Below are 15113 nucleotides of genomic sequence, written 5' to 3' on the forward strand. Positions count from 1 at the left end.
GTACATAAACTGGGAAACAGTGGTTTCCAATCCCATATATACCAAATCACGTGATCTAAATGTGAATTGCATGACTCATATGTTCAGAAATTATGTGGAATGGCCTTGAAGTATAACCTTCTCATTTCACAGACTCTTTCAGGAAAGCTGGGTTTTTTTGTTTTTTTTAAGTAGCTAAGTCCCAAGAATACACAAGGAGTGTACAAACAGAGTTCCTTCCACATATCCAGAGCTCTCAGACCTTAGCCAAAAAATATTCCCTTCTCTTCCCTCTCCTCCTGCAAATTCTTCATGGCATGGCATAATTTTATTTTGCAGCCCATGTCTGTCTCATAAAAACAAAGAAGGAGAGATGGCAGAACCAGAAAATAGAAAGTGAAGTGAAAACAAACACTAGTCGGAGAATTGTTTTGCTCCAATGTAATATTTTAATTGGCGCATTGTGAAGAAAACATCTGAAATGTGACTGGCATCTTCTAACATCTACTAAAATATTCAAACATTATTTGAAGAAAATGAAATACCTGGGAGTGGGAAGAACATGTCCTCGAAGGAGGTTGTATATAAAGTTTTAATGGCAACATTTTTAATTCTCATATTTCTCCAGGCCTTCTTCCTTGATCAGATAATGTATTGATGAAGATACTAGTCAGTACTGCTTTTGGAAAGAAAAAGGTTGTACTTTGTAACAGGGGGTGGAAATTGACTTTGAAAAGCAATCTGCACTGTAGTGGCACTGATCTGGAATTCAACCTCCCATTTATCTGTCTCAGTTAAAGTATGTGCCTAAAAGTTAAATGTATGCATATGCTTTATTAGTAAGGAATGCACTTAAATGCCATGCTTTAAGTGAAATAAACAGTTGCTCTGTGGGTCCCAGAAAATGTGTGAGCTTTCAAGGTTACACAGAACTTTCCATTAAATAGGGTTTATGTGTATAGGTATAATCTATCATATTCTTTTATTCTGTCTAATGAAGAGCTTTGTGTAACACAAAAGGCTGCATACTTCTGTGCCAACTAAAGTTGGTCTGATAGAAAGACCGACATATTCAATACTTCATATTGCTTACCAGACTGGGACTGGTAAGAGCCAAATCTCCAGTCACAGGAACACAGGAAGCTGCCTTCTACCGAATCAGACCATTGGTTCATCTAGCTCAATACTGTCTACACATACTGGCAGTGGCTTCTCCAAGGTTGCAGGCAGGATTCTCTCTCGGCCCTATCTTGGAGATGCTAGGGTAAGAACTTGGAACCTAGATGCTCTTCCCAAAGTGGCCCCATCCCCTAAGGGGAATATCTTACAGTGATTGCACATGTAGTCTCCCATTCAAATGCAAAGCTTAGTAAAGGAACAATTCATGCTTGCTACCTAGGCTTGCCATGCCCCCCACAATTCCAGGTTTCACCCAGATTTTAAGCATCTCACCTGGATTGCTTAGCCCACCCAGATTCGCCTGGATTCCAGCTTTTGTTTTTTAAAAAAACGCTAAGCTCCAGCCCTTGTAGAAGCAGAATTAAAGAGCAAAACGTGCAGTCACTATTCTGCTCAACCTCTGGATTTGGATTAAGAGAGGAAGAGCACAAGAGACTAGCTGGGAGGGTTTCACTTTCACATGTACAATAATCCCCTGAGAAATGTTGCCTTGTTTGTTATCAGCAGGAGATTTCTATCTGGCAGTTGAGAGGATAGCTTTTGATGTGAATCACTACCTGCCTACCAGGCTGTGTATTGTACTATTTAAGGACTTTCTTGGCTTGACATTCAATGCATGCCTACTTAGAAGTAAGCACTATTGGTTTCAATCAGATCTTCTCTCAGATAAGTGTGTACAGAATAGCAGCCATAATAAAAAAGCTGTGCATTTTTTGTTGTTGCTCTATTGCTGCTGTTAATATGTCAAGGAAAATGGTCAGGCAAAGATATCTTCCCCAACTATTGTTGGTAGATATCCAGAGCAAATACAAGTCAACTGGAAAGGATTTGCATATGGATTTGCATATGCTGCTAATTTGCATATGCAAATTATTTTCAAGCAAATCTACATGTTATGCAAATTAAGCACCCAGATTTGGAGAGCCAGAATATGGCAACCCTATTGCTACCACAAGACCAGCTCATCTCCCAGTCACTTAGCACCTGTGCAACTTGGTCTGCAGGAGCAGAGTAGATGATAAATTAATGTAACAATTGTGTCATTTGCAATTTGCAACAACATTTGCAAGAAACCAGTCAATGACAAAGTATTCCAAACACACATTAGCATTATGGCATAATGGAGTTTGATCTGAGCAGTATCTTCTATCTAGTTTCTAAACAGTGTTTTTAAAAAATTACAGCATTTGGCTTCAACAGTGTGTCAGAATAAATATATTATTCCTCTCTCAGTCATGAGGTAACAAATGTGCTCAAGAGAGTCATGGGTTAAAGAAAATAACAACTTCTTAAAAAACAAAAAACCACAATTCTATGATGTCTTAAAACAATGGGACCAGCCCACTCTGTAGATCAATGAATATATCTCTATTTGTGTAAACAGAATACTCCAGAAAATAATACTTGGTTGCAGGATAAACCAACTTCTTATCTGGCAGGGCTTCTGTGCCTTTAACATCTGCATGGCAGACAAATCTGCAGCAGATGAAGCTTCCTGACAAGGAAATGAAGCAAAGGAACTGCCTAGCTGCCTAATGTACAGCTGTAAAAGATACAAGAACTTTGCCAGGTTTTGTTTTTTTTAAAGTTGGTGATTCTTCTTGATTGTTCAGAAGGCATTCCTACAAAAACCTGTTGGGGGGGAAGTGTGTTGCTGAGAAGAATCTGTTGTCTGGAATTTGCTGGCTTCCTTGTCCTCCCAGCTTTGTTCTGTTTCAGGAACTCCTGTTTTAAGCAGGAAGAGCTTATATTCCAGGCTCGAGAAACTGAGTCAAGATCAGTTGAGCCATAGATGGAACACTTTCATGTGCTTTCTTTAAAGCAGACTTTTTGATTAGAAAGTTTATAAGATAAAGGCTGTAATAATAGTTCTATGAAAGGTCCCGCCCCCCAACACCCCACCTTTTGTTTGTGAAGTCACATTCCTAGTCTTCTTCCTTCTAAAACTATTTCTGAGTAGTCACTGGCTGTGTAGCCTGACCCTATACATGTTCATTCAGGGAGAATTCCCCATCGGTTTATGCATAGGTTTGCAGCCCAATTCTATGGATGTTTACTCAGAAGTAAATCCCACTGAATTAAACAAGACTTGCTTCCTGTCAAGTGTGTACAGATTGCAGCCTTAGTTTTGCAGAATCAAGGCCTTTGTAAAGGATACCAGATTTCTTTCTAACTGCCAAACTCAATGCAGTTTTACAATGGGGAAGAAACACAAGGGGAAAGCCTTTTCTTTTACTCTTGACAACCACCATTTTGAATGTTGTATTTTTTTTAAAGATCCCCCACCCAGAAAAAAGGTAGTGAACATACTACAGAATATTTGTTCTCTTTCAGAGTATCCACTTGCTTCTGAATCTATCTTATTTGTCTGATCTGCCGAATTCTATCTTGCTCCCCCACCCCCACCCAATTGCTTTCCTATTGTTGCACTGAGAGGGGCCTCTGGCTCATGAAAGCTACCAGAATGGTACACAAATAAACTGAAATGCAAGTCAGATTACTTCATCCGATTTGACTCAATTTGAACAAAGAAAGAAAGTCTTCAGCTGAATATTACAATAAGAAGGTAGAATAAAACTGTGTTCCTGGTTATTGCTACAGTGTGTAGACTGCTTATGAAAAAATAACAATGCAGCACCAGCCAGCAGCCACTGGCCATACATGATCCAGCCAGCTCAGAATTTGCAATTCAAGTGCATCAATACACTATCAAGATATATCATTTTAATACAGGAATTCATGGATGCCACCAGCAGGATGTTCCAAGGGCCATCCTCCTTCCCCCACTTTTTTGGAGCCCCTCCCTAAGCAGTACAGTAGCAGAGCCAAGCTCCACCTCCACCTTCTGCACATCCTCACATTCAGCTGAAAGGACAGGAGACCCTTCCTTCCAAATACACACATCATTCTGGGAAGCAGCACTGCAGCATCCGTTCACTGATGTCATACATTTTGTTGATCTTGGTAACAGACATGGCCAAACCCCAAATGCCTTGGAGATGTCTGTGGTAAGACTCAAAAACACCATTTCGCAAAGACTGGCTTCAGAGAGTAAAAGTTAAGCAATATACACTGAGGGTGTATTTTTATATGCATCAGTTCCCTCCCCCCCCATTACAGCATCATAATTTTCCATCAAGCACTATTTCTTAAGTCTAGTTCTTCATGCACACAATCGCCTTGTACCAAGATCCTGAGATGGAAGCACAAACCTTAATCCAAAGGAAACAGGGTCCAGCCCTGTACCAAGGCTTCTTGACTTTCATCTCCCAAAGTTATTTTTCCCATTTTGTTTTAATTGAAACCTTCCAGAGGAATGAAAAAAAAAGTCTAATGGAACTTTTACACACAGCAGGTTTTACCATGAGTTTATGGGGAGGTTTTACTGTGAACTCGAAGTTGTCCCAAAAAACTGACACAAATAGTGGATTTTTTTTTTACCCCGGATATAAATCAGGTTACACTCAAATGCACAGTGAAAAACCCAAATTGTGTGTGAACTACTCCCCGATAACTCCCAGGGACATCAGGGTATATCTGGCCAATATGTGGACGCACCCCCTCCATTCCAGAGGAGATGTGAGTTAAGGGGCTTCAAAAGCCCCATGTGAAAAACTTTATGGTAAACCTCTCCACAAGGACAGAAGCAGCTGGTAAAATCCAACTTCGAGTCCAACTTCGAGTCCTGTTAGAGTGTTACAAAGTAGAGGCTTCCTCCTCTTATAGTGGCTTGTGCCGCTTTCATTGGGTAGGGAATGGCTGACATGCACAGATCTGACCTGCATCCCAAGTGCCAGCCAGCACAATATCATATCCTGTCTCTTAAGAGATAAGCACATTGGAGAAGTCTGGGACATCATGGAGAGGTATATGAATACAGGCATTTGTTTGAAGCTCCTTAATTGATGTGTCAAGGAAAAGCCAGCAAATCAAACTCTGAATCTGTGTAAGGGAATCCTCGTTCCCTTTGGTGTCCTTCTCTATCGTTTCTTCTTCTGCTTCAAGGACTTTCTGCGCTTCAGAATCATCTCGTACAGTTTGTCCATGCCTTCGGTGAGCCCCTCGCCAATGATGGCGCAAGCTGGTTGGATGTGGTAGGTCGTGGATGGGGTCAGCTCATGCAGAGCCAGCTGCTTCTCGATTTCTGCCACTGGCAGCGATTTGGGCAGGTCTTGCTTGTTGGCAATCACCAGCAAGGGAGTGCCTTGGTTCTCGGCAAACTTGGTGACTTTGTGCAGCTCAGTCTTGGCTTCTTCCAGCCTGTCCACATCTACAGAGTCCACCACATAAATGATGCCATCGGTACAGCGGCTGTATGACTTCCAAAGGGGTCGTAGCTTCTCCTGTCCACCCACATCCCAGAAGTGGCAGCTGATGCCCTTGGCAGTACCATTGCTCAGCTTAATCTTTTCTGTGTTGAAGCCGATGGTGGGCACCGTGTTGACAAACTCGTTGAATTTGAGTCTATAGAGCACTGTGGTTTTGCCGGCAGAGTCCAAGCCCAGCATGACAATGTGCAGGGACTGGAAGGCGGAGATGTTGGACGAGATATTCCCCATGGTTTTGACGCACGGCTCGGCGCTAATCGCAAAGGCTCTCCTCGGCTTCCGCTCTGTCCGGTAGCTGCTCTTACACCATCCCTACCAGACGCCAAACTGGATTGCGATTACAATGCAACCTCACCACCAGCCATCCCTGAAGTGCTGCGGGAAATCGGGAGCAATCCGGATTCTGCAGGAAGGCTCGCTGGCAGTTACTCCGAGGTGATCGGCGGCCGGGGGCGGAAGAGCGAGAAGCTCCGGCAGCAGCCCGCATTCACCACGCGCCCGGAGTCCACGGCGCCGAGGCTGGTTCAGTCGCCATGAATCGTTCTTCAGCAGCAAACCGAAGAGCAGCCCTGAGGCGCGGCCGGGCTGGGAGAAGCCGCAGAACAAAGCCGGATCTGCCCGCAAATTTCCCTGTTCTGCGCCTGGCTGGAGAGAGGGAGACGGAGCCTCTCCCTGAATCAGCTGCTTAGAGAGGCTCGCCAAGAGCTGAGCTGCGGCAGCGGCCCCTCTGCGGAGCCATTCATTCTCCCGGCGCTGAGCGCATGTCTCTCTCTGCCCACCCCTCCTGGGTGGGGTGGGGATCCTTCTTCCGCCCTAAGCGCCTCCTTTCTCAGGCGATCATCCGCCTGCCAGCAGCCCGAATCGTTCGTGCCCTCTCCAAACGGTTTCTTCTGCCTCCAGCAAAGCAACTGCAGTTCAATCCATCAAACTCCTCCTCCCCTCCGGAGCGCGCAGTCACACGCCCAGCCAGAGGCACGACGAGAAGGGAGGGGTTTTAAAAGGGCAACAGGGATTGCCTCGTATTCGTCTCCTTCTTCTTCTTCTTCTTCTTCTTCCTCTCTGGTTTTCCTTCCAGGAGTTTTGCTTCCGCCCCCTTGGCCGTCTCCTGTCCTATCAGCCCTTAGCTGTGTGGGGGTACCGTGAATTCAAGAAAAGGCCTGTTATCCCCCCCCACACACACACACACCGTTTGTGTGTATAATCTCTATATCTGGGCAATGGGCACCAATTTATTTATTTTTTTAATGTCGCTTGTTCCGGGGAAGATTTGGGCTTAGCTCTCACTGAGGCAGGGTTGTCCTGGGGTGGGGGCGGGGCACAGGGCAATCGGAGGGGTGCGGGGTTAAAGCGAGAGGCGACGGCGGCAGCATAGATAGCCCCAGCAGCGTAGAAATTCCTGCCTCGACTCTCCCCTTCCCTGCCAGCCAGCGCTCAGCTCCCACCTGCCACAGCAGCAGCCACCCTCCGCCAACTCAGTCAGCCCCAATGTGTGCTCTGGTCTGCAAGACAGGCAGAGCACATCAGTGGGTGAATCTGCAGTGGCAGGCAGGAGTTGGCCAGTGGCCGTGGGAAATGCCTGCATCGTGGCTGCAGGTGCCTTCCGACTCAGCCAGCCACCCCATGGTGTGCTTTGGTTTGGTGAGTAGGCCCAGCCCAGCCGGAGGGCAAGTGCTGCAACAGGCAGGAGTCGCACTGGAAGCCAGTGTTTGATAGCTGCTCCCTCCTACACACAAGGAAATCTTAAGTAGATTTAACCCAAGGTTTATTCAGCAACAACTCCATTTTTCCCTCCCCTTTCCCTCCCTTTTCCTCTTGATTCCTCCTCCACACTCTCTACATGCAGGGATTCTCACCTTTTGGTCCCCAGAAGTTATTGGACTTCAACTCCCAAAATCCCCAGTCCCGTGGCCTTTGGTTGAGGATTATGGGACTTGAAGTCCAATAACATCTGGGGAGCCAATGTTGAGAATCCTTGCTAGGATCCCCCTTTGGACAAATGTCCAAACAAATTGCAAAAGGTTACTGGATGGAATACAATGGCCAGCATGGTGGGAAATCCCCACACAGGTACCACTGGTGAAGCACAGCTCCCGCCAGCAGCAGCCAGCCTTCACACCTAGTCCCACCATATGCTCGGGTTTGCTGAGGTGTGCCGTGGGGCTGAGTTGGAGGATAATTGCCACAACTGGCAAGAGTTGCACTCCAGGCTGGCGGCTGTGGGAAATACCTGCACCATTGTTGCTGGTGATGGAGTGCAACTCCTGGCTACCACAGCAGCCCCCCTCTGACTCAGCCTGTCCCGTGGTGTGTTCTGGTTTGCTGAGTAGAGCTCACTGCAGGGCCTTGTCAAGTTGCACGGTGGGGGCGGCTGCTGGGACAGGTGAAGCGGTGCCCTGGGCAGCTGGTGGTTGGAAATCTCCACACCAGCACTACCAGTGGCGTGTAGCTCCCACCCACTGCAATAGTTGCCTATTAGTTGACTCAGTCAGCCCTGCGATGCACTTGCACTGGGGATAAGGAGATTTCAGCCTGGATTCTCCCTGCCACCACTGTGGGGCTAGGGGTTGTGGGCTTTGGGTGATGTCCCTATTTGCCCACCCCTGAAAATGGCATTTCTGGGCTGGTTGGTCAAAATCTGGACCATACTACTTCAGACTTTGTGGGCAGAGGAATACTGGATAGAATACTTCTACAAGCAAACAAGCAATGCCTCCTGCACGTGGAAACTAGCATGTCAGAAAGAAGGGTTCAACTAGCATGCTCGTTTTCTATGTAGCAGGAATTTTGGGTAGGAATTTTGTTTGTTTGATAAACTCTTTTCTACCCTGCGTCTTTATCTGAAAGGATCAAACATGCAATTAACTGGGCATACTTCCACTCCCTGAAACATACAGTATTGCATATAGCATTGCTGTGGGATAGCATCTCAGCTCTCCAAACCCCCATTTCACCGTGGGTCATTGTGGCCCATTGTTTCCATAACCACTTCATCCTGTCTCATTCTGCCAAGTGCTGGCACTCAGAGTGGTTAGTTCCTTGGCTGTATGCTCCTCCTTACCTCCTAGTCTGCTAGGACTGTGGGTCTTTTCACTGTCTAGGAGCAAAAAAGAATTAGCCAAGAGTAGCCTCTGTGCCTTGGTGCTGTTATGCTTTATCTTCAGACATTTAAATTTTATTTATCACTGCACTTTGACCTATGCTCTCTTCAAGAACAGGACATCATATGTGGCTTGCCTGTGCCCCCATTTTTATCTTCACACTATACTACACAAGACAGATTAGACTGAAAACTAGTGACTATGCCAAGGCTACCCCACAGGTTGAATAGGTCCCGTGGCAAGTCTAACTCTCAAGTCTAACTCTAGTCTGCTACACCATTTACTATATATTTGGGGTTCCCAATCTTGGGTCTCCAGATGTTATTGGACGACAGGCCCCATCATCTCCAGCCACACTGGCCAAAGACTGATACATAATACTGCTATCTAATAACAATGGGCATAAGGAACATACTAATTATGATGGCAGTTGGAATACGCATCAAAGACTTTGTAACAAAGTTATGAAACTTCAAACTCACTCTGAGGCATTGAGTGATTATTGCAAGGCTAAGAAGACCCCTAATGGCGCAACAGGGAAGTAAGTTGGCTAGGGAGCAAAAGGTTGCCGGTTTGAATCCCCGGGCAGCAGAGGCGTATCTAGGGAAAATAGCGCCTAGGGCAAACACTGAAATTGCGCCCCCTGTCCAAGCATCTGACACCCATCTTTCAGATAACTTTACCATAATATCAGATGAAAAATACAAGTCAAGCTCGTTAATCTTTTAATATTTCAAAAACTATTTAGCAGTGGACTTATCCAGACCAAAAAATGCTGGAAAACTACAAATTTCAGTATGTGGGGGCTCATGAAATACCCAAATACTATGTGGAGATGTACTTGGAAAACTAAACAGAAGTACCTGACTAATTCTCTACTATGCATTGTAGCATCACCATTACATAAGTTTTAAAAATCAATGGAGAATTTGACTTTTCCCAGATACTCTGAAAATAATTAAAGGATATGCAGAGTAAACTGTGTCACTGCTTGGAATATATTCTAGTCTTTCAGAAAGACAGTTAAAATGAGAGAAAGGGAGCAAGAAACTCCCAGTGGGCCTTAATATTAAGGGTTTCACACTGATTTAAAGACAAACTCACCATTAATAGCCATATTAGCAAGATATCACATTTAACTCACTTATCACAAGAAGCAAAGTAAGAGCAAATGAATACAATCCTAGCTCTTCAGCGTCAGCTCAGTATTCACAAGCCCTGATTCTCTGTACATAGTGCCAATCTGAATATGTGTACAGTGTCTTATATTATATTTTTATTATTATTATTTTTACCCGTAGCCCCTTTGGGGGGCTTCCTAAAGGCTGGGGGGGTTGCAAAGATTCCCCCTCACCCTGCTGGCCTCTAGGGCCTCGCAAGGACCATTTGAGCATGTGCAGTGGCCATTTTTTAAAAATAATCTTTTTTTACTGAAAACAAAATGGCCAGCGCGCATGCTCAAATGGCCTCTGCAAAGCCTGGCATGACCTAGAGCCTCACAGAGGCCATTTGAGCATGCACAATGGCCATTTTGTTTTTGGCAGCCATTTTTTGAAAAAAAAAAATTTTACAAAATGGCGCCCCCTTCAAGTGGCGCCCGGGGCACGTGCCCTGCCTGCCCTACCCCTAGATACGCCCCTGCCGGGCAGTAGCGATATAGGAAGATGCCGAAAGGCATCATCTCATATTGCGTGGGAGGAGGCAATGGTAAACCCTTCCTGTATTCTGCTAAAGACAACAACAGGGCTCCATGGTCGCCAGGAGTCAACACCGACTTGACAGCACACTTTACCTTTAAGAAGATTCCTAGGGGTCTTCGTATTTTAAAAGAGCCAGGAATGTTTCCTGAGAATGATGTATTTAAACAAAAGTGGAATGCCATTCTTAACAAATGTTCTATGGATCTCATGGTATTACTTATAGAAACATCTAAGTCCAAAATTCGCAGTATTAATGTGTTTATAAGGAAATTAATGGAGGAGGTTAAATTACATCTGGGGGAAAATAAATATCCGGAAAGAGTGGAAGAATTGGACAAAGAATTGGCCACACAATTTGCTGATTTAAGAGACATTAAATTTAAAAAATTTCAAAGGGACTTAAGAGATTATGAAAATGATCTCATACAACTGGCAATATAAGGACCCAAAGAGAAGTAATAAAGAATCTGTTCTCAGCTGCTGTGGGAAGACATCTCCTGTGGGTTATCATCCCGTGCTCGCTCCAGAGAGGCAGGACTTATGCAAATTAAGTAACATGTCTATAAAGGCCCTGGGAGGATAGCCCCTCCCAGTTTAGTACTGCTAGCTCCAAAGCAGACAGAGCTCAAGCCTTGGTCCCTCTTCTACTTCTTCTACTCTTTTACTTTGATTCCCATTTTTACCTTGATCCTTACTATTTCCTTTATTCTTATTCTTCTATTCTATAATTTTGCTCTTTCGTTTTCCTCCTCCTCTACCCCCGCCTGCCTCATGGAGGCTCGCAAAGAGGGCATTTTGCAGGGCCTATTGCCCAAATCAAAGAAAATTTCGAAGGCCTCGAGAGCAAGCCGGTCCCTCTGCCACTGTGCGGCAGCACACACGGCTGAGAGAGGCCCGCCCTGGACCACCGCATCTGAGTTGGGCGCGGCTTGCACGGAGGAACTGCAGGGCTCTGCGGGCGCCTGGCAGGGGGCAGCATCTGAGAAGGGCGTGTGGGAGCACGAGCACTGAGACTCACCCCCCGTGGATCCAGAGTGGCAAGCCAGGGCCCTTGGGAAGTTGGCCAGCCCTGCCAGAAGCCCTCAGCGGGGCGGCGGAGATGCTCTTCCCCCACCCAAGCGCCACGCCAAAGCAAAAACAAAGTCAGCCTCTACGAGGCTTCAATCTGCAGCTGCGGTCTCCTCCAGGGTGGTGACCCTTTCGGAGTCCCCTGCGCCTTCTGAAGGCGATTGGCCCTTGTCACACTCCAGTGCAGATTCCGAGGAGGAGGAGGTAGGCCATAAAACCGGGTTGTGCAGCCACTTCAGCATTCTCCTGCCAAAGAGCCAAGTCCACCGGAACTGGTGCCTTTTGATCAGGGACTCCCCGATTGGTCCACCCCTGGGTGGGCGCAGAGGCGTAACTATAGGGGGGGCAGGGGGGGCACGTGCCCCGGGCGCCATCTTTTCTGGTCACGTGGGGGGGTGCCGCCATGACCAAATTTTTCAATTTTTTTTTTAAATTTTTCTTAATACAAATGTTTCCTGCTCAGTGCAGCAGTGCTGCAGCAGTCAAGGGAGCGCGTCGGTGCCCCTTTCCCCATGAGCGGTCCCTTCCGCGCCGCCTGCGCCCCCCCCATTGCTTTGCTGGCGCCTGGCGGCCAGTCAGTGGCCTGGCTTGGCGGCGGGCGCTTGTGAGGAAACACCTAAGTATAATGTAGTATGGTGGGGGGGCGCGGTGGGGGGGCACCATTTCAGTGCTTGCCCCAGGCGCCGTTTTCCCTAGTTACGCCTCTGGGTGGGCGGAACCCATGATTACCCCAAGAGACCAGTGGAACCTGCTACCTTTTCACATAGATTGTTTCCCTCTAATGACTTTTCTCACCTTTTTGTTAAGGTGCTGAGAACTCTGGGCCTATCACTTGAGGATTCACAGGACAATACAACCCCAACAAGAAAGGCCCTGGTGCTACCTGCTACGTCTACTCCAGAGCACTTGTTCCCGCTGCCTGAAACGTTCTCTGAAGTCCTAAAGCAGGAATGGCTAGCACCCGCAGTCTAGAAAAAGACCTCTGCCCTGGCCAATAAGCATTATGTTTTTGTCTCCACAGCGGCTACTCTCTTTCAGACTTCCCTTTTAATGCCCATGTCGCAGCCCTAACCTCAGGGGCGGTCCTTCCACGTGATGGTGAGTCAGTTTTGAAGGACCCGACAGAGAAAAAGCTCACGTTCCAGCTGAAAAAGACTGGTGAGTGTATCTCCCTTTCCATTCGAGCCTTGATTGCCACTTCCATCTATTCTATTCTAGAACAGCCCTGCTGGATCAGGCCCAAGGCCCATCTAGTCCAGCATCCTCTTTCACAATGGCCCACCAGATGCCACTTGAAGCCTACAGCAGGAGTTGAGGGCATGCCCAGGGGCGTGGCAAGGTGGGAGTGGGCCCAGAGGCAAGATTTTAAAATGGGCCCCACCCTTCACTGAAGCTCAGCTCATGAAGTAAAGAAATCTTAAATGAGGCTGAATAGTGATAACAAAAAGCATAGTGAAATTTATATATTTATTATAAAAGGTTTTGTAAACTGTGGACGATGCAAGTCATATAATGGTACTAGAGAAAGTCATGCACTTCTGGTAGCTCCAGGTCTTAACACTCACATCAGTTTTGGAGGATGAATACAACTGAAGGAAGCCCAGGCGGGTGCGTGGCTGGGGGAGTCAGTCATGTGACTTGCATCTGGGGGGCCTCCCCAAGGCAGTGGGCCCCAGACAACTGTCTCCCCTTGCCCTATTATAGTTATGCCCCTGGGCATGCCCTCTCTCCTGCTGTTACTCCCCTACAACTGGTATTCAGAGGCATCCTGCCTTTGAGGCTGGAGGTGGCCCCCCGACTAGTAGCCATTGATAGACCTCTCCTCCATGAAGCTATCCCAGGCCCCCTTAAAGCCATCCAGGTTGTTGGATGTCATCACATCTTGTGGCAGAGAATTCCACAAGCTGATGATGTGTTGTATGAAAAAATACTTCCGTTTGCTGGTCCTAAATTTCCCGGCAATCAATTTCATGGGATCACCCCTGGTTCTAGTGTTATGTGAGAAGAAGAATTTCTCTCTATCCACGTTCTCCACTCCATGCATGATTTTATAGACCCCTATCATGTCTCTCTGCAGTCATCTTTTTTCTAAACTAAATAGCCTCAGGTGTTGTAGCCTTGCCTCATAAGAAAGGTGCTCTAGGCCCCTGATCACCTTTGTTGCCTTCTTTTACACCTTTTCCAGTTCTACGATGTCCTTTTTTAGATGTGGTGACCAGAACTGTACACAGTACTCCAGGTGTGGACGCACTATCATTTTGTATAAAGGCATTATAATATTTGCAGTTTTATTTTCAATCCCCTTCCTAATATTCCCTAGCATGGAATTGGCCTTTTTCACAGCTGCCGCACATTGAGTCAACACTTTCAACAAGCTGTCCACCACAACCCCAAGATCGCTCTCTTGATCTGTCACTGACAGCTCAGATCCCATCAGCGTATACTTGAAGTTGGGGTTATTTGTCCCAATGTGTATCACTTTATACTTGCCAGCACTGAAGCGCATTTGCCATTTTGTCACCCACTCCCCCAGTTTGGAGAGATCCTTTTGGAGCTCCTCACAATCCGTTTTGGATTTCACTACCCAAAAGAGTTTGGTATCATCTGCAAATTTGGCCACCTCGCTGCTTACCCCTACTTCTAGATCATTTATGAATAAATTAAAAAGCACCGGTCCCAGTAGAGAGCCCTGGGGGACCCCACTTTTTACTTCCCTCCATTGTGAAAACTCTCCATTTATACCTACCCTCTGTTTCCTGTCTTTCAACCAGTTAGCAATCCACACAAGTACTTTTCCCCTTATCCCATAATTGCTAGGTTTACTCAGGAGTCCTTGATGAGGAACTTTGTCAAAAGCTTTTTGGAAGTCCAGGTATACTATGTCAACTGGATCACCTTGATCCACACACTTGTTGACATTCTCGAAGAACTCCAAAAGGTTCGTGAGGCAAGATTTACCTTTGCAAAAGCCATGCTGGTTCTCTCCCAGCAGGGCCTGTTCTTCTAGGTGCTTTACAATTTTATCCTTGAGGATGCTTTCCATCAATTTGCCTGCAACAGACGTTAAGCTAACCGGCCTGTAATTTCCCAGATCGCCCCTGGATTCCTTTTTGAAAATCGGTGTTACATTTGCTACTTTCCAGTCCTCTGGCACAGAGCCCAATTGCACGGATAAGTTATATATTTTAGCAAGGAGGTTGGCAATTTCACATTTGAGTTCTTTGAGGACTCTTGGATGGATGACATCCGGCCCTGAAGATTTGCTAGTTTTCTGTTTTTCCAGAGAGTTTAGAACATCATCCCTTGTCACTTCTATCAGACTCAGCTCTCTAGCCTCCATCCCTAAAAAGCCTGGTTCAGGAACAGGTACTATATGCTCAGTATCCTCGGCCATGAAGACAGACGCAAAGAACTCATTTAGCTTCTCTGCAACCTCCATATCCTTCTTAATAATCCCTTTCCTTCATTATCCAAAGATCCAACCACCAGGTACATATGTGGATTGCTAACTGGTTGAAAGACAGGAAACAGAGGGTAGGTATAAATGGAGAGTTTTCACAATGGAGGGAAGTAAGATCCAGCCACCAGGCAGGTTTCCTGCATCAGATGTATTTAAAGGTTTTTGTTATTCCCCTTGATGCTTTTCGCTAAATGTTCCTCAAACTCTCTTTTTGCCTCCCTTATTGTCACTTTGCATTTCTTTTGCCAGAGTTTGTGTTCCTTTCTGTTCTCCTCATTTGGGTAGGCCTTTCAATTTCAGA

At 46.3% G+C, this 15113-nt stretch overlaps 1 protein-coding gene across 1 annotated transcript; it reads right to left on the reverse strand.

Moving 5' to 3' along the window:
- Window positions 1-405: 405 nt before the first annotated feature.
- Window positions 406-6466, reverse strand: ARL4C (ADP ribosylation factor like GTPase 4C). The gene has a single exon (XM_053283389.1). The coding sequence runs from the start codon at window positions 5715-5717 to the stop codon at window positions 5139-5141; it is 579 nt and encodes a 192-aa protein (XP_053139364.1). The 5' UTR covers window positions 5718-6466; the 3' UTR covers window positions 406-5138.
- Between the last annotated feature and the right edge of the window lie 8647 nt (window positions 6467-15113).

The sequence above is a fragment of the Hemicordylus capensis genome, chromosome 1 (assembly GCF_027244095.1).
Source record: "Hemicordylus capensis ecotype Gifberg chromosome 1, rHemCap1.1.pri, whole genome shotgun sequence".
Lineage (NCBI taxonomy): Eukaryota > Metazoa > Chordata > Lepidosauria > Squamata > Cordylidae > Hemicordylus > Hemicordylus capensis.

Coding starts and splice junctions, on each gene's coding strand:
- ARL4C (XM_053283389.1), bottom strand. CDS start 5,717: ATGGGGAATATCTCGTCCAACATCTCCGCCTTCCAGTCCCTGCACATT.